The 25,060-nt window shown below is 42.1% G+C and overlaps 1 protein-coding gene across 1 annotated transcript; it reads right to left on the bottom strand.

The window, feature by feature from the left end:
• Positions 1 to 375: 375 nt before the first annotated feature.
• LOC122404742 lies at positions 376 to 21,885 on the bottom strand. Its single transcript, XM_043408963.1, has 11 exons — positions 21,783 to 21,885; positions 20,316 to 20,387; positions 20,187 to 20,258; positions 20,058 to 20,129; positions 19,929 to 20,000; positions 19,817 to 19,871; positions 7,960 to 8,062; positions 7,104 to 7,334; positions 5,114 to 5,383; positions 2,646 to 2,739; positions 376 to 1,709 (listed from the first exon to the last, which is right to left on the bottom strand). The coding sequence occupies exons 1-11, from the start codon at positions 21,883 to 21,885 to the stop codon at positions 376 to 378; spliced, it is 2,478 nt and encodes an 825-aa protein (XP_043264898.1).
• Positions 21,886 to 25,060: the final 3,175 nt, after the last annotated feature.

Genomic DNA, 25,060 nt, shown 5'->3' with positions numbered 1-25,060 from the left:
ACTCTGTCGTCCTTCGCACCGACGAAATTCCCACGATGGTAAGTCGAAACGGAGATCGTTCGTTTCACTCACAAAATTATAATACTTCTTTGAAGCTGTTTGTTTCAGTCTCTCTTGTGGTCAAACAGCAACCACGTTAATTCGAAGAGAAAATCGATTTGGGGGACAGATTTGGTTGACAGATAATTGGGGAAATTAAAAAATCACTCTTTGTCGAGCTATCGAACGAAACAAAATTCACATGGGTAACTACCCTCTGTCTCCCAAGTCGATTCTTTCCTCTACCACGCAACACCCACAGGACCCCAAGGATGAAACGAATCTCCACGACGCGTCCCGTCGTGCATTCGACATTTATAATACAAAAATGGTAGTCTAATGATGAGGAACGTAGGTCTGCGCGTTCTGAGGGCAACCAGGTAACAGATTCGACGTGTCCTCCTCCGCGGAGCTGCACAGCATCCCTACGAGGGTGTAATCGACGAAAGGTGGCAGATCGAGTTCGCTGACGTCTCCGTAGTTGCTGATCCCTGTCTGGCCGGTTCCAGGGTTCATCATTTGAGGCAGTCGAGTGTCCAGCACCTCGCAGGTGTAATGGCAGCGGTCGTTGCTGGGGTAGAAGAACGGTTCCGAGCTGTTCTGCGACTGCATGGACGCGTCCATGCCGTTCGACTCGGGGAACAGCCTCTCGGTGGTGTCGGGAGCCTCGTGGTTCCCGTAATTGTTCTGGAGTCTCTCGTCCAGGACCATTCGGTTGGAGTTCTGGTGCGATCGATTGGCCATGTGGCTCTTGGAGTCCGAATGGTCGAACATCGGGCTGTAGCCGTCGTAAGCGTATTTGTTCTGCACGGGGCTGCGACTAGAACGGACCGGTTCGTGCATTCCGTTTTCCTTTTTCGGGTAGACGTTGTAGTTTCCGGACTCCATCAGACCCGGCTGACAGTTCTCTTTGGGGAAACAGTTCACGTCCCTCCTGGAAGCCAACAGGTCGTCCTTTTGAGGATCGAAACCGGGGAAGTTCAAACGGTCGTCCTGGTGATTCTGGGCCCAGTAGTTGGACTGTTGATCGTTCTTCATCGTTCCGTCAACAAAGTTCTTGTGGTTGGGGTTCCGTTGGTAGTCCTGGAAGTTGAGCGCGTTGTTCAGGGGATGAGTCTGATTGGCTTCCTTGTCGGGAACGAAATGGTTCACGGGTCTTTTCGCGCAGAATCCGTTCGAGTCTTTGTCCGTCTCGAAACCGGGGAACTGAAGCCTCTCGTCCTGGGGCATGCTCAGATGGCTGCTGCTGGAGTCTTCGCTGAGGAATTGGTTCCAGTAGGCCTGATCTTGGTGTTGCTTCATTTCGTACTTGATGGTGCCGCTGCCCAGGTCGAGCAACGTCGGGGGCGACCTGGCCACGTCCTGGGAGTTCATGGGGAAGTCCGGTCGCAGGGGCTGATCCAACTGGAAGATCTCCTCCGGTTGGAACAGTTCACCGGTGAACGGAGGGAAGTCCGGATACGAGGCTTCCTGGGGAACTTGATTCGGTAGGCTGTAGCCCAGGGGGTTCTCTTGAGGTTGCACGGTGTCTTGTAGCCAATAGGATGTGTCGTTCGAAGGCGTTTGTTGGGGGTACATTGTGGTTTGGTGGTGGTGGGACTGCTGGTAAGGCGGAACGTTGGTTTGCAGAGCACACATGCACTCGAACGGTGGGCAGGAGCATGAATATCCTGGAATTTGGAAAAAGTAGAATTTTAATCGAAAGTATTTCTGGAGGTAAACTAGTATATGAAAAAGTACAAATTTAATAATATATTAATCGGGGATTTAGAATTGTAAATAGATCGTGTTTAAAATAGATTGCAAGCAACGATGTAGAATTAGTAATTTTTATACACATAATCGAGGAAAGAATGAAATCGAATCAATTTTCAAACACCTACTTGCCGCGACCGTTTTCGTATTGGTGTTATTTTTCTCGGCCGTTGGGCGGCGCCACCTACCGCGGCAGTTTCCATTGCATCGATCACTTTCAGTTAGTAAACAATCTTTAAATAACTATAACTGTTGGCATAACTATTTTCATTAGCGCGGGCGATATAACGAGTTCTTTAAATCCAGGTCTGTTTTTTTATCGTTTTAGGCATTACAAAAATCTACAAAAATTCCAAGACACTTATTAGAGTTTCTATTCCGATACACAAATCATATTTAAGTTTTTTACTTTTAAGTTTTTACGGACTCGTTTCGGAGAAAATAAACGTAGAAATTTTCGCCAGGGCTTGAACAACCTGTTATGCCAACGGAAGGTTAAGTTCACAGTTTTTGTATTATCTTCGACAAAGTAGGAGACTTCAGCTTCGCGAAGAGATCGATGGATCTTTTTTAATTTAAGAGATTCTGCATCGATGTCTACAGAGTTTTGTTGAAATTCGCGCGTCGCGTGGCTGCGCGGCAACAGTCGCGGGAGGTGGCGCCGCCAAGCGGCCAAGAAAAGTATCATTAGCGGGTAATCTGTCGCGGCAAGCGTTCGACACGGTGCGAGAAAATCCGGATAAAAAGCAGATTTTCTCTGAAAACGTGCTGTCATTTGTCTCTAATCGCGTCGATGTACTCTTTAGTGTATACCGCGTAACGTGTGTGGATAAAGTAAGAAGCATATTAACCTTTGTCCGAAATCAGTGGTGGTGGTTGAGTAGTCCGCGGTGGTTGCTCGATCGTCTCAGAACTCGGTCGTTTCGTTCCTCGCAGTGACATTAACTGTAAAAATACAAACAATTCGTCAAACGGGTCGAAACGTTCGAAGGAGAAGGATCATCGTCCGCATCGATCGAAATCGTCGATCGTGTTCTGCATCGAGGTGGCGCGTCACCGGGTAAGTCGCCATATTATTATTATTCATTTATTAACGGGTAATTAAACCCTTTAGTACAACGATGTAATATCTAAGGAACTACAGATGTGGATTTTACATAGTCAAAACATTATCGCTTAGTGAACGTAACAAGAATAAATTAATTTACAATACGTTGCAAGGATAGTTTTAGACTTTCTAATGATTGTTCAATTAAATCTGTTTTTGTGTCTGCGAAATTTACATTACTAATATTTAACAACGTAAATTGCAAATTCTACTCACACAAATTCATTCCTCGTTTTCGAGAGGGAAATATTCTTTTCCATCCGTGAGAGATACGATGAGAGATTAGATTCCATGGAAAGTTGTGGAAAAGCTATAATCGTATATAGCGTCGTGTATCTATATCGATAAATATGCGCATTCCGAATACGCTTCGATGTTTCGAAACAATTTGAATACTCTCGAAACGGACGCAGATACCGACATTCAGACGTAGAACATAATTGCGTACAAGATGTCGTGCGTTCTTGTCATTTTGAAACGCAAAAGGTTTACGCGATAAAATCAGACTTTTCCAAAGGTTCTGGCGTACGGGTACGAGTCATCGATCCACTCTAATATATCAGCATCGGGTATAAATAATAAAGCGCGATAAAATTGGCGTTTTTTAGTTATTATTAGCGAAAATATTCCGATACGTAGGCGTTGCTCGTACTTAATTGTTATTTCACGATCCTGTACGCGAATAGATAAAGAACCCCGCATAGATATTATGGAAAATGGCGGCTGGTTAAATTAGCTGAACTTTTGATGTGATGTAGTTCATGATGTCTTGATGAAAAGTTCCAATGGGACCGAGCTCATGAATTGAACAGTTTTCGAGATACGGGGGACCAAAAGTCTAGACTACCAGTCTAGACTAAGTCTAGACTACCACGATTAGGCATATTTGAGTGTAAGAAGCACTGTTGTGACCCTGTGGGACCTTAAATATTACCCCTTGACCCTCTGACTCCTCTTCGGGAGTTAAAATAAAAAAACGCCCAAAAAGGTAAAAACTGGCTCTTTTTTTCATTGTACAGACATGAAGCAACGTCGACATTAGCATTAGTGTGCATTGGAGGTTGCAAATGGAGGTTGCTCGATCGGATGTTGCACACCATATGTGGCCCTGAAGAGGGCCGTTTTTATAGTTCTCTCTATTTGTCCATAACAATCTCAACATTCATACTGTCTCGATGCCCTCTATTAGCGCAGATTGATACTTCGTTGGTAGATAACAGCCTTAGAAGACTAAAAATTTATTCACGATTGTTAGTTCTTATTTCTCACATTCCCAAAAATGAACTGGAACTAGAAGAAGTAATAAATGGTTACTACTGGATCTATCAATTCGGTGCCAAAACATTTGGTACATGCGCACATATTGCAAGTGTTTTAAGGTTTTTAGGATTTGTCAAATATTCGGATGACAATCTTCTAAATACGACCAGAGATGCCGCTAACAGAGACTATCAAGACAGTATGAATGTTAAGATTCTTATGGCTATAAAAATGGCCCTCTTCAGGGTCACATGGTGTGCAAAATTCAATCGAACAACCTCCTCGTGGTGCACACTAGGTAATGCTAATGTCGACGGTGCTTCATGTTTGTACAATGCAAAAGAGGACCATTTTTTACCTTTCTGGCGTTTTTTTATTTTGATTCTTGAATAAGAGTCAGAGGGTCAGGGGGTCAAGGGGTAATATTTAAGGGCCCACAGTACAACTACTGAGTTTTCAGGGGTCGAATAAATGGACAGTGTACAACGGTGCTTCTTGCACTCAAATATTCTCAAACGTGGTAGTCTAGAATAATAAGGCCCACCATTATTGACTTTCGATCCCCAGTATCTCGGAAACTGTTCAATTTACGAGCTTTGGGCCCATTGGAACTTATCATTCAGCTAATTTAGCTCCTTTCTAAACGTAAGCGTCAAGTTTTTGAAAACATTGCTTTGAACAACACTTGAAATTTTAAACGAAGCAACCCTTGAACGTAACTCCTCCATTAAAGGGTCACAACAGTGCTTCTTACACTATTATTGACTTTTGATCCCCCGTATCTCGGAAACTGTTCAATTTACGAGCTTTGGGTCCATTGGAACTTTTCATCAAGACATTATGAACTACATCAAACATCATACTACATAAAAAATTCAGCTAATTTAATCGGGACCATTTTTGATAAGATCTGTGCGTGGTTCTTTGGCGATATTTGATGTAAAAACGTACTTTCGATCCCAGAGCGGCCTCGCTGGCCAAAAGGACCGCCAATCCTCGTACCCTTCTGCCGGCGCCCACGCTCCTCCTCGCCTCGGACGTGGACTTCGCTTCCGGTCGCGGATGATCGTGTTGCCCTTTCGCTTGGAAGAATATCGCGTGCTCTGTGTGTCGCCAGAAATGCGTCACGGGGTAACCGCAATGGCCGCGGCACGAAAGTATTTCCAGACGGCCCGTGCACTGTCTGTTCGGGCACGGCTTTCCTTGTTGCTTCTTTCTCGCCTGAAAACCAACCATACCGTTTTAACGATTCGATGGTTCATCATTTAGAAAACTTTAACTATTTTAATTGTTGGAAATAGCAGATTTTCACGGCTTTAAAATATTTTCTCAAGGTCAACGTTTTAACCAACTTCTTGGGAATATTAGTATTTCCAAATGCTCCGTCCATTGATTTGAAATTTATTTTAAACGTTTCGAACTCTATTCTTGTGATTTTTGTTTGATGAGACAATGGTAATTAATGGGAATGGCAGACTTTCAGGACTTTAAAATATTTTCTCAGGGTCAACATTTTAAAGCAATTTTTTTGGAAAATTAGTATTTCGAAATGCCGTGTTTACTATTTTGAAATTGTCTTTTAAATGCTTTGTACACTACTTTTGTGATCCTTGTTAGACGAGATGATAATTATTGGATTTGCGCGACTTTAAAATACTTTCTCAAGGTCAACATTTAGAATAACTCCGGGAAAAATTTTAATGGAAGATTCTAGAGGCCAAAATAAGACGAAAATCAAGAATACCAATTTGTCGATTGAGGCTTCGTTAAAAAGTTATTAATGTTTAAAGTTCCATACTGACCGGAAAATTTTTCGACGAAATTAAAAAATTTTAAATCGTTCTAAAAAAATTATTTCTAGTTGTAGGGGTCAATTACAATCATTTACGGTGAATAGACATACCCCCGTAATCCTAACCATTTTCGAGAAAAAAATTCAAGTAGGTAGAGAAATTTTTCGGCGAAATTGAATAGTTTCAAATCATTCTGGAAAAATTATTTTTGATTGTGGGGGCCAATTACAATCATTTTTGGTGATTAGACATACCCTCGAAATCCTAACCATTTTCGAAAAAAAAATTCAAGTAGGTAGAGAAATTTTTCGGCGAAATTGAATAGTTTCAAATCATTCTGGAAAAATTATTTTCCGTTGCGGGGGTCAATTACAATCATTTATGGTGAATACGTATACCCCCGAAATTCTAACCATTTTCGAGAAAAAAATTCAAGTAGGTGGGGAAATTTTTCGGTGAAATTGAATAGTTTCAAATCATTCTGGAAAAATTATTTTCGTTTGCAGGGGTCAATTACAATCATTTTTGATGATTAGACATACCCCCGTAATCCTAACCATTTTCGAGAAAAAAATTCAAGTAGGTAGAGAAATTTTTCGATAAAATTGAATAGTTTCAAATCATTCTGGAAAAATTATTTTTGATTGTAGAAGTCAATTACAATCATTTATGGTGAATAGGTATACCCCCGAAATCATAACCATTTTGGAGAAAAAAATTCAAGTAGGTGGAGAAATTTTTCGGCGATATTGAATAGTTTCAAATCATTCTGGAAAAATTATTTTTGATTGTAGGAGTCAATTACAATCATTTTTGGTGAATAGGTATACCCCCGAAATCCTACGCACTTTCGAAAAAAAAATTCATCTAGGTGGACAAATTTTGTTAGCATTTTTGTTAATAACTTTTTAACGAAGCGTCAATCAACAAATTGGTATTCTTGATTTTCGTCTTATTTTGGCCTCTGGAATCTCCCATTAAAATTTTTTCCATAATGGTAACTATAAATAGAAAAAAGTTTGTTTCTTGTGAATTATTTTCGAAACTGGTACAAGTCCATTTTTCCATAAATCGAAATATTTAGGGGTTTCTGTTTGAATGGATTGAAACGAAGTTATCCACGTGGTATATTGTTTCGGTGCGTTTACCTTGTCGCAAATGGCCGGTCGAAGATGAACCCTTCCGCCTCCAGGTAACACGCACTCTTGAGAGCAGACTAGAACACCGAGGCATGACTTCTTCAGGATGCTAACGTTATGGTTGTTCGTGTTCCTCATCGCCCAACCTGAGGCGTGCCTCCTTGCCTCTTCGCAATCTGGCCCGTAGACCCTTCTTACATGGCCATCCGCCCATTCGCACCAGGGATCATACTCCACTACCTGAAAACAAACAACCCTCTAATTTTGATGTCACAATAAGGAATGATTTTTTAAATGCATCAGAACGTAGCTAGAAAATAACATCAACGCGACGCTTTCTTCGTTTCCCCGCGAATTGTCGTTTTTAATTTTCCAATACATTAACATCAATATCAGACGATAAAATTATTTTTCATGAAAAACCATACCTTCCAACATCTACTGATTTTACATTTTGAAAAAATGATAGCAATCCGTGCATCAAAAAAAAAAAAAATGAAAATAGCACTTAACTTACCCTTATTTCACTATCCATTGTTCGGTCGTAATTTTTTAAAAATTTTCTAGACCAAGTATTTTAATTGATACGTTTATGGAAGTACTCTCTTGCTCAAATAATTGAAATACCGTGGTTATTCGTATTTTTTAATCAAATCGTTTCGACCACGTCGCTTTCTTTACGACGTGTGTACCTGGCCGCGCGTTCGTAATGAAATTAGGGAAAATCAAAAGTGGTCGGAGCTGGTAATTTCCAAGGGTCTGGATATTCCCTAACGGTGGGAATACCGTGGCGAACAATACTGTTCCCTAGCCCTGCTTAATTGCATTCGTGAAACGGCGGAAAGGTGCTATCGAGAATAATTACCCTTGGAACGTTCGAGTCGTTGATGTCCCATTCTTGATGAGGGTGTTGCTGTTGCTGGTTACCGGCAACGGTCGCTGACATCGTCGGCGACCCAACGCGACTCCTGAAACAGAAAACAATGGCGGAATTTAAACAACTATCGAAATAACAAAACTACCCTATTTTATCGATCGAGTAGAAACGATTATCGCAAAAAAATAGAAATATACAAATATTTGTCGGTTTCCACTTTAGAAAACTTTGATGACAAGTTCAGAAAATTATTTTGCCTAACGTATAATCTATTCCTTTAACTCAAGGGTCTTGATTTTTTTTTATTTTTTGGATGCATCATTTTACGTTGTTTCTTTCTGTGAATAATTTTAAAGTCGACGAGCCATGGAATATATTTGTTTCTATTAGTTGGAACAATTAATTATTTTGCCTATTATGTAATGTTTTCCTTTAACTTAAGGGCCTTTTGAAGGGTTACTTTTTATTTTTTAGATACATCGTTTTACGTTGTTTCTTTCTGTGAATAATTTAAAAGTCGACGAGCCATGGAATATATTTGTTTCTATTAGTTGGAACAATTAATTATTTTGCCTATTATGTAATGTTTTCCTTTAACTTAAGGGCCTTTTTAAGGGTTACTTTTTATTTTTTAGATACATCGTTTTACGTTGTTTCTTTCTGTGAATAATTTAAAAGTCGACGAGCATGGAATATATTTGTTTCTATTAGTTGGATCAATTAATTACTTTGCTTATCATGTAATATTTTCCTTTAACTTGAGGGTCTTTTTAAGGGTTACTTTTTATTTTTTAAATACATCGTTTTACGTTGTTTCCTTCTGTGAATAACTTTAAAGTCGACGAGTATGGAATATATTTGTTTCTATTAGTTGGATCAATTAATTACTTTGCTTATCATGTAATATTTTCCTTTAACTTGAGGGTCTTTTTAAGGGTTACTTTTTATTTTTTAAATACATCGTTTTACGTTGTTTCCTTCTGTGAATAACTTTAAAGTCGACGAGTATGGAATATATTTGTTTCTATTAGTTGGATCAATTAATTACTTTGCTTATCATGTAATATTTTCCTTTAACTTGAGGGCCTTTTTAAGGGTTACTTTTTATTTTTTAAATACATCGTTTTACGTTGTTTCTTTCTGTGAATAACTTTAAAGTCGACGAGCATGGAATATATTTGTTTCTATTAGTTGAAACAATTAATTATTTTGCCTATTATGTAATGTTTTATTTTAACTCAAGGACCTTGGTTACTTTTTATTTTCTAGATCGTTTTCTACATCGTTTTGCGTTGTTTCTTTCTGTGAATAACTTTAAAGTCGACGATCCTGGAATATATTTGTTTCTATTACTTGGAACAATTAATTACTTTGCCTATCATATAGTTTTCCTTTAACTTAAGGGCCTTGGTTACTTTTTATTTTCTAGATCGTTTTCTACATCGTTTTGCGTTGTTTCTTTTTGCGAATAACTTTAAAGTCGACGATCATGGAATGTATTTGTCTCTATTAGTTGGAAGAATCGACGTTTTATGGTAGTTTTGAGTCGTGTGTCTTCGACCTTGGGGTCCTGAAATCCGAATCTCGCTGCATCGAAACCGGGGACCAATTTAGGATTACGCAATCGCCGGCGTGCCAAGGGGCCGGCAGCTTCGAGATAAAATCCCGATTTATGGTGCGTACCTGGCCGTACCTCGCGCCATACTTATGGGAGCCCGTGGGTGGCCTGACAAGGGGCACGTTCAGCGACTTTCCGGAATCCTTATATTCGCCGCGAACGATTCCCGATCGCGGCGAAAAAGATCGATGCCCGCTGATCGGGGACGATGAAATTCGTCATTCGCTGTGTTTCCGGGCCATTCCTCGATTTTTCGCGATCGACGCAACGATCTTACAACGTTGTTGTAATATTTAGAAGCAGTGAGTCTATTTAATATTACATTTTACAGAAACGAATTCAAATTAAACATTTTCGTACCATAAATTTTTAAGTATACAGAAATAATTTCTGCTTGACTATCTTTTAACGAAGAAGATCGTTCTGTAAAATATTTATACAGAGGTACCATTTATATAAAATAGGGAAAATTAAATAGGCTGTGGTCAGAGTGTTCAACGTGAATTATTCTTTTTATTTTCGTTCTTATTTCTAATACAGAGATCTAAAACTTGTATTCTTGAGGAATCTCGTTGTCTTCCCAAGTTGTAGGCCCAATTACGACATTGTCTACGTCGAATGTAGCCTCTTAGGCCATTCAGTTTCCGTCGACTGTCCCGGTGTCCCATTTTCTTCGTCTGTGTGGCAGAAAAACACGTGACATTTTTTAAACAAGTAAAATAACTTCAAAAATAGGTTTGAGTTACAATACCTACCGTTCTATCGTTATTATTTATCTTAGTCTCGGGAAAACATTGGTGAAAATCACAAGAAACTCATGGCAGAAAATTTCAACACACTTTCTCCACGCGTAATAGTTAATTATTATATATACTGTCTCCGATCGTTTCGAATATCTGTTTTCGAGTAACAGATATTGGTAGAATTTAAAATCAAGACACTTTTTAGTTAGTATGCAATCACTTTTCAAAGAAGATTTAAAACCAGCGACTTCCAATCGAATAGGATTTTTCCAATGGTCGCTAGTTTTGAGATTTCGCGGTTAACGATTTCACATAAATTCCAAAGTAAGTGTCTGCTCCTGTCAGGTCATGCAGAAGCTACTGCCTTTCTCTCGTCGACATTAAAATCCGCGGTTATGATCTGCGGCTGCGTCGAGGCGCCCTGAAAACGATCAGCGTATTCAGTTTCCGAGCAGAACCGATTTTTCTTCCACGAAATAGAACACAGTTTCCAAAACAAGCACAAACTATTCCAGTTAATACACATTGCGACCAAGAGTCCTTATATAAAGTCGATGAAAAATTTATCAACATAAGAGAGAAGGAAATTGACACTAGAGGTGGTCAAAATTTTCTAATTTCTAGCAAAAATTGTGAAAAATTTGCTCGATTGGGATTTTCGAAAATTCACTTTATTTCTAATAAATGCACCATAATTGTCGATAGTTCCAGTGTCAATTAAAGTCACACAGTGAAACGGTTCTAGAAATATTCAAACACGAACATCCTGAATATAAACGTGACGATGGTGATAAGAAATTTGATAAGTATTCGAGAATTTTTTTTATCGTTTCTTTGGAGGATGTAACAACGTCCTAAAAGCAACACGTTCCTTCATTGTTCCATTTGTACGGTGTCGATGATGCAAGGTTGCCTAGGTAATGTTCGTTGGACGCGATCAATTTATTTGAAAACGCTCGGATGTAAATTATCGAAATTTGGATTTGATGCAAAATAAGCGTCGGTCGTAGAAGAACGTTATAAATAACAGCGACCAGGTGTCATTGACCATGAAGAGAATCGTGGAAGACGGTTCGGCTCGCCTACGTCCCTTCGAGTCAACCTGCTATCTAAAGTTACAAATGGAACCGTGGATGAAGAATATAAAATGCTCTATCGGGACCCGATGAAACGCTCGAGGCTAGATTCTACTTTACTCGGATGGAAAATCGACAAATTCAAAATCTAGAAACGATCTCCAAGCTTTATTCGCGATATTCGACGATTCGAAACTGTTGTAACACTTTGTGCTCGAGCGTGAACAAAATCTCGAAAACCAAACAAATAGTTAGCAACCACAAGTTATTTCTAAAATTATTACAGTATCAACCACTGTTTTTTTATTTATAAATTAGCTTCAAATCGATCAGAACGCATCTAATATTCCAAGATGCTTATTATTAAGTCGCTGAATGCAAATTCCAATAACCACTTATAAAAGAAAAGATTCACCAACCAAATTATAAACTATTTGCAATTCTTATAAATTTATTTTCGCGTTCTCTATCGTGTCGATGCAATAAACTGTTATCGATGTTAATTGCCAGCGATTACCCACTCGCGAATGAGTCGCGCGACCAACGAAAATGTCCTCCAGGACTCGGTGGATCCGTTCGTTCGCGCGGTGCTTCGGAATCTAAAAGTGTAATCGGGTACAAGAAGCGTCTCGAGGAGGTTCTCTCGCACACCTTCCAAGAGTGTTTGTACAGGTTACGCGTTAGGTGCGTGCACACGTCGTTTCCGTGGGTTTTATCGAGTCGGCCGCGGACGTTTACGATCCTCGAACACCTACTCGAGCAAACCTCATCGTCTCGCGTAGGTCTCGACTTCAACGCGCCGCATCGTGAAAGCTCGATGGATTTCGATCGGGCGTCGATTTTAGATGGCAGTAAAGATACAGCGCCGCGGCCAGATACACTTTCAAACGGTTGCGCGCGGTTGGTCGTGTTGCGGCCGTCAGGAATCGTCGATTTTATCCTGCCCCTGGTAACTCGACGTCCCGAATTAACACGTCGTACGCAATTATTTAAAACAACGCAACGAGAATCCTAAAATTTAGCCTTCTACCCGGGTTGTCTCCAGAAATTGGTAATACGGTTACAGAAGATTTTGAGAATTAAGTAACACGAGCCTGGGAGGGTTAATTGGCACTTGGAAACGTTGATCGTCAGCATTTGGGACGAGTAATTAACTTGTACCTGTACAGAGCCTAGTCTGGTCGAGTTTATGTCAGCTGTTTGAGATAAACTCGTGGTCAATCATCGTCAAATTATGTGATTGATTTAAGTGTACCGGTTGTGGTAAATTATCTTTGTATAAATGGACGAAGGAAACGAGTAATGATACAGACAAACAGTACTATTGAGGATGAGGTAGAACGTCCCAATAAAGCTGCTCGAACTTGTTTCGAAGTGTCGATTTTGAGTGTTTCATGGTGATTGCAGTAACTAACATCCTTCAAACCTCGTGAAACGAGTGGTAATATTCTCTTCCGGGCGAGGTAGAACGAATCGAACTTCAACAACTTGTTTCGAACGGCTACAGTGTCAATAGCAGCAACTTTGTAATAATTAACATCCTTCAGATCCCATCAAACGGGTATCAACATTCTCTTCCGGACGAGGTAGAACGAATCAGACTGCAACAACTCGTTTCAAACGGGTACAGGGTCCATCTCAGCAACTTCCTAATAACTAACATCCATCAAACCCTGTTAAACGCGTTGCAAGATTCTCTTCCCGTTAGGATAGATCGAATCGAATTGCAGCAACTCGTTTCAAACGGGTACAGTGTCGATCTCAGCAACTTCGTAATGGGTAACATCCATCAAACCCCTTCAAACGCGTTGCAGGATTCTCTTCCGTCAGGAGATGCTGTTGCACGTCGCGCAGTGGCAACCGTTGCCTGTTTTTCACCCCCTCGATGGCTACAAAGTCGTCCGATCGTCGTGAAACAAAAACAGTCACGTAGGTCGGTGGGGGACACGCGTCGAACCGTGAAGTCACGTATCGATCAGCGATCGAGGCGGTTGGAAAGAATCTGTCGGGGAGCAGGGACGATTCGATATCCGCGAGGGATTCCGCGGCTACCTCTGGCTGGTCCCGGTCGGCCGTGAGTTCGAGGCGATAATTCCACACGGCTGGCATCGGTCCGATCCGTTATGCTGAAGGGAAAAGAGAAAAGAGAGGTCCGCCGGGAGAGAGGCTGGCACGCAAAGCGTTTGCTTATACGTTGTTACGTCGACACCTCGGTAGGGAACGCGCCGATCCGCGGCGGGTAGAAAGCGGAAAGGGAAAAGGGAGGCGAGAGCCGCGAGGGAGAGAAAAAGAGTCGGCCTAGGTGAATGATTGCCCGGATCGGTGATAAAGTCATCGCCTTTAGCACCGGCGTAAGATGATACATCGGCGGACGATGCTGCGCGGAGATTGTCCACGCGGTTCGAGGCAGACGCCGAGCGAACGGACTCCGCACACCAGCGTGTGGGCCCCGGCTCGCCAACGGCCAGGGAAGAAAAAACGGTAGAGAGGGACTATATCCTCGTTCCGGTCGGTATGGGTGCCTTCAGAATTTCAGATATTAAGGCTGATACCGCGAGCTCACTAAAATATCACGAGACCCGCCGAGGATTTCTCGACTTTAACCCCCCCTCGAGCCCCGTGTCCTCCCCCTCGCGACGACTCGATGGCCCGCGCCTAGGCGCGCGGCCCCCTGCTCAGGATCCTCCATCGAGATTAAGTCTAAACGAGTTAATTCTCGCGGCTGGCCTTCGATTCGAGTTTCCCTCGCTCGGGCACCTCGCTGACTGACGACCCTCTCGACCGATCGAGGGACCCCGGAGTACCGATTATTAACCCCTTAGCTGTACGGTCACGAGTCACGAGTTTCACTATCGTAGGGCTACTTGTCGTCGAGTCTTGTGCAGAGTATTTGACCACCTCGGGGGGAAATTTTAATGGGAGATTCTAGAGGTCAATATAAGACGAAAATCAAGAATATTACTTTCTTGGCTGAGGCTTCGTTAAAAAGTTATTAATGTTTTAAGTTGCTGTCTCTAGAACGGCAATCTGCAAACAGCTGCGTACGCGCGATAGTGTGCACATTATTACTTTAAACGTTAATAACTTTTTAACGAAGCCTCGATCATCAAATTGGTATTCTTGATTTTCGTCTTATTTTGCCCTCTAAAATCTCTATTTCTTATAAGGCTCAGTTTCATTATATGCTAACAAAAATATTCGTGCAATGAACTTTGACACATCTATTATATTTGTTTCAAATTTCTATGAATTGCTGGTGTTAGTCTGCTTAAAATTTCGGAAATCTCCTGAATTGTCTTTTATTAAATTACACATTTTATCCCCACAATATCGAATGATATGAACTCATGGGACGACCTATGTAATATTAAAATCGACAAGATATTCGTGAAATGAATCTACTCTTTTTCGATACCAACTTAAACAAAATTAAATATCATACGTTTGAAAAATTATTTGCAATTAAATCGTACGTCGAGGGGGTGAAATGAACGTCAATCGGGGTTGGCGTGTTCATCTTTCCTGGAGCAGAGGCGAAATTTGATGTTGATAGATATTTATACAGACGATACGATAATCATAATTGTGTACCCTTGCTGGAGAAATTAAAAACCGAATTGCACAGATTGTTCACCATTATTCGTATCTGTAAATCCAGAAAGTTAAAAAGTAGACTTTCCACATATACATCGAGATTATACGAGCCTGTAAATTGTTTTACACGTTTGGATGAAATAGATCTTTTTAATATATCGCCAGCCACCCTCGAAAGAGGTCTGCAACAAGTCTTACGATCGATTGATTTGTTATTTACGTGTCTGTTCTAGCTGTGCAAGTTTGTAAAAAAGAACATTGTTAAATTGTATTATACAATCATAATAACGATGCACAGCGATATCGTTGAGCCCCGTAGTCGCCTTTATCTTTTGCCGACGGCCGTAGTCGACGATGAAAAGAACTATGAATGAGAGTGAACAATAAAAAAAAAGCATTGTCTTTCTTACAATTCGTCGCCAACCCCCCCCCAGTTAAGGGTTGTCTCAACCCCTAAATAATCTAACTTGAAATATCCCTTATATTTGTACGTATTAAGTACGTTTTATAGTCTTCTGAAGAGAATTAAAATTTCCCATGAATGCACAAACATCCCCTGTCTACTCATCGCTAAATCGTGAATATTTATGCTAGGTAGACAAGATTTTCTAAAACTAGAAACCTATATCTCTCTTCACGCGATTCCTTGACGATTCCTTATTTAGTTTCCACGATAAATGTTGACCCAGCTACATAAAGATCCTCAATCTTTGGTCATGCCCTGTGATTACGCTCATGAAGACGTCGCGTGGGTGGAGCGCGGAATATTTTCTTGGATTATTACGCTTGTAAGAAGAATTCCGTTATACCCCGGTAACGGGAACATTTTTATTTTCTTAATCGCGTGACGTATCTGACATTAATATTTTCATAAATTTTACGTCCTTGCGAATCGCCGGCGAACGATAGTTTCTTTAATCCAGCAAATTGCGACGCGAGACGCGTACTGTGTTTTCTAGTCGGTGATAACTGTTCCTTCGATAGATATGGCACCCTTGGTATATTAAGAAAAACGATTGGTATTTCCAGTTGTTTATTATAGGACTCTGATCGGAGGAGAATAATATTGGAACAAGAACGCGATAGTACTAAATCGTCGGTTAGGTTTCGTAACGGTATTTTCATCTGGACCACTCTGCTCCACACACTCTCGTACTAATTATATTTTATCTGTACAGAGTCCCGTATAATTCAGGATTTGAAACGAATGCGAATTTTATGGAACGTCTCGAAGGAATTCCCGAGTCGACGAGCTCGTCGATCAATAGGAAAGGATTAATTATGCGACGATAAACGCCGACGTGTAAATTTTCTCGGTCATAAAATCGAACCCACGTGCTCTCGCTAAATTTGGAGCGTTTAAACGACACCTTTCGGATTTTCCCTCCTCTTCCGTCCTCATACGTCTCCGTTCATTCGTTCCTCTCTTATTTCATCTTCTGCCTCTCGATTTACTCCCGAAGAGGTCGCGGGGAATCGGCGAAAAACCTGATTTACAAAAATCCAGCTGGACCGGTTTTGTTTGATTCTATCGCGTTTCATTGAGGTTCATCGCGTTTTATCGAACGGTTTTTTTTATCTCTCATTGTCGACAGCTATTTCATTCTTTGCCTCGTCGATCGGTGTCGACAAAAATGGGGGGAAACGAGGGAAAATGTAGCTAAATTTATAAATCGAGAGTCTATCAACCAAAAAATTGATAGACTCGAGATTAATCAATCTTGTTCTGAATCTCAGCTCCAAAATAGCGTAAACAAGGCAGGTATAATCTATACGAAGACACGCAAAGCTCATCCCGTAGAAATTAATAATAATCCCTTTCTCTACAAAAATACAATTCCAATTATTCTCGCAATCAGCGACTCCAAACTTCTCGTTAAGTGAATCTTCTGTAAATTCAAAGTTCTTTGTAGTCTTGAATCTCTCAATTTAATAATCGAGTCTTCGGATAGAGGCTAAAGTTACCTAACTTCGAACACCGTTTATAAAGCCTAAACAAACACGAACCAACGGAGAAGCGAACCCCACGGGGACTCGGGGGGCCGCGAAAAGAAGAGTGTCGCCCTCTAATCCCGGACATTATTAATACCCGGTAAACTGTCAGCTTCCATTCGTTCGCCCCTGTATAAAAGGATCGTGGCAGAGTCGAGAGGAGAGCAGAGAGGACAGGGTTCAAAGAGTTCCTCACCGCCGCGGACAGGGAGAGAACGTTCTCGAGATTCGAGATAAAGGGAGATCGTTTTACCCGCGGACATTCGTTTAATCTGTCTTCGAGGTGTTGGGTCGTGATCAATGGCGAGGCACGGGTACATCCGTAATCGGGTTTTCACGAATAGGCGACGACGATCTTTTCGGCGTCTCGCCGCTCGATTATCCTTTACGGACACGGGCCAGAGGGTTTCGGGGGACGATTGATGCATCCGTTCCCATTCTTCGTCCTCGGAACGTTCATTTTTCTCTCGGGCGCCAAAAGAAAATCGCGACGCGTGACCTTCGCGATCGAACCACCCTTAACGATCCATCGTACGCAAAAAGCGATAAAATGGGAGTTTGGGCTTAAAAACCATCGTACTCGGTTAATCAGTTTAAAATGGCGATAGTATACTTCCCTTAACCGGGGAATAGATTGTGCAGAAAATAATAAACACCCTTTACCCTCGACTGAATTCGGAGTAAGTTTGTTATATCAAGTGTCTGACTCAGTAAGATCGTTTCGTTGCTCTTGAAATTTGGTAAATTTAACATTTATATATTAACTGGAGAATAGATTGTACAGGAAATAATAATCACCCTTTACCCTCGTCTCCGACTTAGAAAAGAGAAATTTAACGAGTGTTACAAACATCGAAACAACGTATCCAAGTCAGTTTGTCTACCTAAGATCCACGTATGTGTTTTGCTTGCAATCGTTCCATCGAAGTCTCTTCCGAGCAAACGATCAAAGAATATCGAAACCGCGCGACAGAGTCGGACGTAAAATTCGCGAGTCGCGACCGTTAGATTCTCACGCACTCAGGCGGTTTACAGCGGTCCGTGGCGCGCATGTGTGCGCAACAGAGCTCTAGAACATCCATCGACCAATCGGGCCTCGTGATAACGCCCACACACCAATAAGAAACCCGCAGAACGCCCACTGATTAGAACTAGGGAAATCTCGCCGCGCGTCCAGGAAGAGAAATCGATGCCGAAATGGTCGCCACCTGCTCCGGAGTTTTCGAATTTTAATTCGAGGCTTGTCGCCGCCCCCCGAGAACCTTGGCGCCATCGAGTTCGACGTGAAATTCAAATACACGGCGAAAAATTCTGGCGTTAAAAGATAACGAGTCGACGAACGTAACTCCGTGAAACGCAATGTTTGGTAAACAAGTACCGCGCGAGATACTTACAGTACCACCATAGTCGCAGCTTCTCGAACGTCACGGCAGCCAACGGATCACAGTCGCCCAAACACTCGGGTAGCTCGAGAGATCGACACTTCACTGACCGGCCAACCAGAAGTACCCCCGTACCGATATTTCCGTAACTTAACTTCGTCCCCTCATCGTCGGAATCGCGTGCACTTCGCGGTCGAATTCGTTCACTGTGGCCCCCTACGGCCACACCTCGCGGCCGTGACGAGGATCGCGTCCGCAGAAGTCCGTACTCGCAGTGTCGTTCGTTTTTTTGAGGTCCCCGTGATATACAGTGTGTCGATGCGTGCGACACGGAGTCGCTGCGTGAACTGAGGCGCCTCCACTCTGACGCGTACTAGCTGGAGCCAGCACGTTGCGGCTGCCGGATTGTGTGGCCGTCGTGGTTAGTCCTGGGCTGCGTCAGGGAACGCCTAGAGGAGTGGCCATTCCCGACCAATCGGGTCCCGCGACTCCGTGAGGCCGGAGGGTGCCTAATTGTCGGCAGCAACCCCTCTCGACCTACCGAAGGATCGATCACCGGGCCTCCACCACTTCTACGCGACAACGGGGGTTTGTTGCTCGTCGTTACGGTATTGGGAGCCCTATTGGTTCTCGATTTCCGGTTATTGATGTCCTTCCAACGGACTCGGCGTTGCGTGGACGGCTAACGGACCTTTACGTGATCGCCAAAGAGATGAAACGGGTGTACGTTGCTGTCGCTGGTTTGGGCTCTATCGAAGCGAAGGAGACGGTGAAGATATTTTATCGAGGACTCTAGACTTTGGTAGCCATTGTAAATGCGTACACAGTGTGGGCGAGGTAGATGAAATTTTTGGGTCCTCCATTTATAGACCTCTTAGAAATTAATTTAAGTATCGCGATTTTGAGTTGCTCAAAAATTAGGTGTTAGGGAGGGTGTTTATTCCTCGAAATGGAAGTCCAAAGACTCTGGAATACCCCAGACAGAGGTTGGTTATGGGTTCTTAACGCGACAGTTTCCTTTTCGATGGAGGCGAAAGGGAGAGAACGAGAGTTATCAATCCGAGAAAGAGGATTGCGGAGTATCGTACGATGGTCTGAAACTCGCAATCAGCTGGTACCGCTGTAAGGGGGTGTCCCTCGTAGGATCCTCCTACTTTCTACGTTCTCCATCCCTTTGCCGCCGATCCCAGGTACCCGCATCCAAGACAACGGCCCGTTACGCTTCGATCGAACCTGAACCCACGTCGCAAACATATCTGCCGAGGTGAGTGCGCCCTTCGAAATTGAGGAGCTCCTCTGATTTCCACCTAAATTGAGGAAGACGCGTACAACTTTGCTTCACGATTCTAGTTAGAACAGGACACAATTGATGCCCTGAGTAACAGATTATACTGGACAATAGATACGTATGTTGATAGTTTCATGATTATAATCCAGTACGTTCTAATATGGCTGCTGTTGATGTCAGAGGTTTTAGTAAACATATTAGGTGCCCCTAGAAATATTGATAAAGTACAGAGAATTGTTTTTGAAACCCAGCAACATAGCGTACCCTCTTCAGGACAGTGCGCTCTAATATGGCTGCTGTTGATGTCAGAGGTTTTAGTAAACATATTAGGTGCACCTAGAAATATTGATAAAGTGCAGAGAATTTTTTTTGAAACCCATCAACATAGCGTACCCTCTTTAGGACAGTGCGTTCTAATATGGCTGCTGTTGATGTCAGAGGTTTTAGTAAACATATTAGGTGCACCTAGAAATATTGATAAAGTGCAGAGAATTTTTTTTGAAACCCAGCAACATAGCGTACCCTCTTCAGGACAGTGCGCTCTAATATGGCTGCTGTTGATGTCAGAGGTTTTAGTAAACATATTAGGTGCACCTAGAAATATTGATAAAGTGCAGAGAATTTTTTTTGAAACCCATCAACATAGCGTACCCTCTTTAGGACAGTGCGTTCTAATATGGCTGCTGTTGATGTCAGAGGTTTTAGTAAACCTATTTGGTGCACCTAGAAATATTGATAAAGTGCAGAGAATTTTTTTTGAAACCCATCAACATAACGTACCCTCTTCAGGACAAGTTTACCCGAACATCGTGTTTAAGTAGAAATTTCGAGTTGGAGGAGTCCGTTGGTGGCGATAAGATCTACGGAGGAGCTTGTTCCTCGATTCGGGGCGCATTCTTATCGCAGCGACGCCTCCACGCAACGACGCGTTTCCGCAGGTTAACCGCACGTGCGATTTTTCCGTGGCCGGCACGTGTGCGACCGATAACTCTACCGTCACTTCCTACCACGTGTCCGCAGGTGTGCGACACACCGTTAATTAGGCACTGGACGCTCTTGGAGCGACTTCCTCGGGCTGGAAATCGATGTACTCGAGCCGGGAAATTGTGTCGGGGAAAGGAAAAAGCCGGAGGAAATACTCCTCAAAGACCAGACACACCGGCTGATGTCTCTCTCACCCCTACTCTTCTCCCAGAGTCCTTTAAATTCCGCCGCAGGGGAGGCGTCGATGGCGTCAAGGGGTTGAACCGGAGAGGGGTCGCGCACTTGGAAACAGGCAATGAGACTACCCTGCGATGAGAGTTACGTTCAATCGACGGGGATCAGAAAATTCGATGCAGACGGAATTGAAACGTTTATTATTATATATTTTCTCTTCTGCCGTGTGTAACTTTCTCGAAATTATTATTCAATTTCACGAAGAAAGCTTGGTTTATCGTGGAATCGAAACTTTCAAACGTTCGTTCAAGTTGTTTGCTTAAATAATATTTCAATCAATTGGAGCATTCAGATTCTAAACCTAACGTTACAGAACTCATAAATATTATTTGTTAGCAATTTACATTGAATTTAATTGATACAACGGTACGAATATATACCCTAATTAAAACAGAGACTGCATTTTAATGTAACTAGTGAAAATATGAGCAAAGAGTGTCCGTAAACTTAGTCTTAAACGTTTGAGTGTTTGAAACTGTTCGAATTCGACGATCTAAATAACCGAAGGACGAAATAGAATATTCGCGGAACGAGTATCGATTCTATCCGAAATTCGAGTTAATTTGGCGCCGGGAAATGGCCGTCGCCTGGAAAACAGCGAGAAGAAAAACGAGAAACAGTCGGAGCAAGGGTACGGAAGCGACAAAAAGAGAAGCCGAAGGAGAACGTAGAGAGACAGCGGGAGCAAGAGAAGGAGGGATGCTCGAAGGGGTGGAGAAGGCAGAGTTCGGGGTCTGTTTAAACACAGAGGGTGTGCAATCAGGAGTGTTTGCTGGGCCACGAGCGAGCGAGCGAGCGAGCGGATCAAAGGATAAACGCGGATGGGGTGGGTGGCCGGCTGATAGCGCTCTGATTTGATTGTTGGCCGCGGCTATTGTCCCCGAAACTGGCCTATTGTACTTGTCCCCGTGTCGGTACAGGCTTGGTACTTGCACACAGGTACCGAGGACATTGCTGGAACTAACGCTTCTGTACGTGACACTATCTCTTTGCCGGCCGCCATTCCGTTCCCGAGGGGCGGCCCTCGATACCGCGGAAAACGACAATTATTGCGGAGCTCTGCGCGAAAAAATTGCGATATCCACGGTTCCGCCATATTTCCAACCCTCCCTTTGCTTGTTTTTTTTCCGGCCCTCTATTGTCCCCGACGCGGATACTTTGTCGTCGATGGATTTTTATGATTTCCGTGCGAACGGTCCCCGATTGCGATTCTTTCCGGATTCCACGGTGTGGAACGCCATGCTGGTTTTTACACCACGCGTTCGATTAATTGACACGGGGACTTATCTCTGTTCCACTGGCTTCGTGGAAGGGGTCGATCTGTTTTCCAAGAAAACAGCTTCGATATTCGAGGCAGTTCGGGGTGGAAAATTATTCGAATGTTTGTTACTTTCTTGTAATTCTTTATTTTTCTCACTGGGTGGTGTTTACATTATTGTGAGTCCTCTTTATGGTTCCTTAAGAAGAAAACAGCCTCGATATTTGTTCGATGTTATTAGGGGTGGAAAATTATTTAAACGTTTCATTATTTTCTTGCAATTTTTTATTTTTCTGACTTGGTGGTTTTTACATTATTGTTAGTCCTCATATTTCCTTAAGAATAAAACAGCTTCGATATTTTTTCGATGTTATTAGGGGTGGAAAATTATTTAAACGTTTCATTATTTTCTTGCAATTTTTTATTTTTCTGACTTGGTGGTTTTTACATTATTGTTAGTCCTCTTTATATTTCTTTAAGAAGAAAACAGCCTCGATATTTGTTCGATGTTATTAGGGGTGGAAAATTATTTGGTTTCATTACTTTCTTGTAATTCTTTATTTTCTGACTTCGTAGTTTTTGCATTATTGTTAGTCCTCATATTTCCTTAAGAAGAAAAAAGTCGCGATAGTTATTCGATGTTATTAGGGGTGGAAAATTATTTAAACGTTTCATTACTTTCTTTCAATTTTTTATTTTTCTGACTTGGTGGTTTTTACATTATTGTGAGTCCTCTTTATGTTTCCTTAATGTACAAATTTAATTGGTATCATATATTCGCAAGTTTTACTTGTATGGAACACAATTTCTCGGAATTTTTCGCTAATCGGAAAAGTGTATCGTTCGGGAGGAAATTTTCGGGCGTTATCCGTGCATCTGCCCGCCATTTGCATAGAATGCACGTCGCGTGCCTTTAACAGTCGCACGTAGGAGGTGGTTCATGACACTTAAATATTCCATCACCTGTCACCCACGTGCGGAGCTTCCTCGAAACCGACGAAGACGCCCTGCTCCAAGTGTTCATTCAGCTCTGAATAATGATCTTTCCGATCCTCGTGGCTGTCGTTTCATAGTTCTACCACGGCAAACGCATTACCCTACGATGCACTCGATTTCAACGACTCTTTAGGCCTATTGTATATCACAAAACTCAGATTATTTCATAGATGTTACAGTTTTCTAAATTTACATTTACAGACACATTTCGTAGCTACATCTAAATTTCAAATGGTAATTATTTCTTGAAATTGTTAAATATGTGTAGAAATCTAAACGATCGCCATTTATACAAAGATATTAAAAGATAAAAAAATATAGATACCAATAACATTTTATTTTACAATTGTACAGTCATATCGTTGCAATGAAAATAAAAAGGTGATCCAAACCCAGTAGAAAATTGCTCCGAATATGTTAACGAACCCAAAATGGTGGGCCCCGTGTGCAGGGCACGTTGTTTCCAGATTCGACACGTAGAAACCATCACGTGCCTAGCACGTTGTTCCAGCACAGTTAATACCTCATGGTTGACAGATTCCTTTGAGGCCATTAGGGTCTTGTAAGGTAGCGTTTACAAAAACTGAAAAGTAAATTTTTATATGCACAGATAATAATTCCCATTGAAAGATACTGATAGTCACAAGATCACTGTGCGCGAACAATTGGATTTACCCACTAATTATCGTGAAATTCTCGTGGAACGAAGAGTTGAAAAGCCTGCGAGCAACAGTGCAGAGTGCTATAGAGCTCAGAACTGGCGAACGATGTTTGTTACGTGAATGCAGTGTATTCTGTTTCGAGGACCCTTACCTGGACAGAAGGCAGATGAGGCAAAAGAGCTCCTACCATTGGTAACCCACTCGCATCTCTCGGCTCGTGCCGGCTGCTTCCGGTTTTTCAAAGAGGAGCTTGCCTTCTGAGCCCCCGGAGATCCGATCTGACGTGAACTTTGTAATTCACTCAACGAGAGTCGCGTCGTCTTTACAGATTATCGCGTACAAAGGATTACTGTTCCCTATCGAAGCCACCATCTACAGAATTCGAAAACCGTTTCCAAACAAAAATAGCGCGTCGCGAACTTCGTGCAACGCTCCGTTCGAACGCGTCGATAAAAATAACAGATCGAAATATATTTTTTATTTATCGGGCTAATCGTTTCGTAATTCTTTCTGTGTTTGTGTCGGGTCAGGTTGTTTTCGTGCGTCTCGGGGGCCATTGTGCGTTGCGTTTAACCGAATTTACCCCGGAAAACACGCCCTCCAAATCAAGGGTTTGTTCGCAGAAAAAAAACCACCCTTCGAGACGCGTCCCTGGGGTGTTGTGACATATGCTTCGGCGCAGCTTATAACGATGGGATTTTCTGAGTGGAGAGCCACCGCCTTTCATCGCGACTGGTCGTGTATAACGAAAGAATCGGGGGAACGATTATGTTATCGTACGATGGAGAAAGCAACCCCTTTGAAAAAAATTTGAGACACTGAATACCGAATATACTTTCATTCATATTTACAATCGTATTTCCATTGTTTCGATAGTTGTATTTTAGTATTTTAACCTCTTTGAATATGAATTATTTTTGTGGGAGGGGGGAATTCTGATTCTAATAGTGATTTTAATAGTAACCTAACCCTGTTTTACGAGATTAAGTATTCACAAATTCGTGAAAATTGTGATCACTTGTAGAACATAATTTATCATACGAGCCTCTCTGAAGGCTTCCTATCGAAATTGCCCGGACTGTCGATTGCACGTTTCAATCAAGTAATTACGATTTCTCTTGGTTCACACGGTTTGTACCTGCGATTCTTCCCTATTCTCTCACATTCATTAAATCGCACCCAGGATCTTATCTCTTATCGATAGCAACATGACTCTCGCATCCCATCAAGGAAACCGGGGAGCAATCGATGACGGTCGATTA

This window comes from Colletes gigas, unplaced genomic scaffold (genome assembly GCF_013123115.1).
Source record: "Colletes gigas isolate AHSC1104 unplaced genomic scaffold, ASM1312311v1 Colletes_gigas_Sc00003, whole genome shotgun sequence".
NCBI classification, from domain to species: Eukaryota; Metazoa; Arthropoda; class Insecta; order Hymenoptera; family Colletidae; genus Colletes; species Colletes gigas.
Note: the sequence above shows the minus strand (reverse complement) of the source record. Positions and strands in the feature narration are given on the sequence as shown.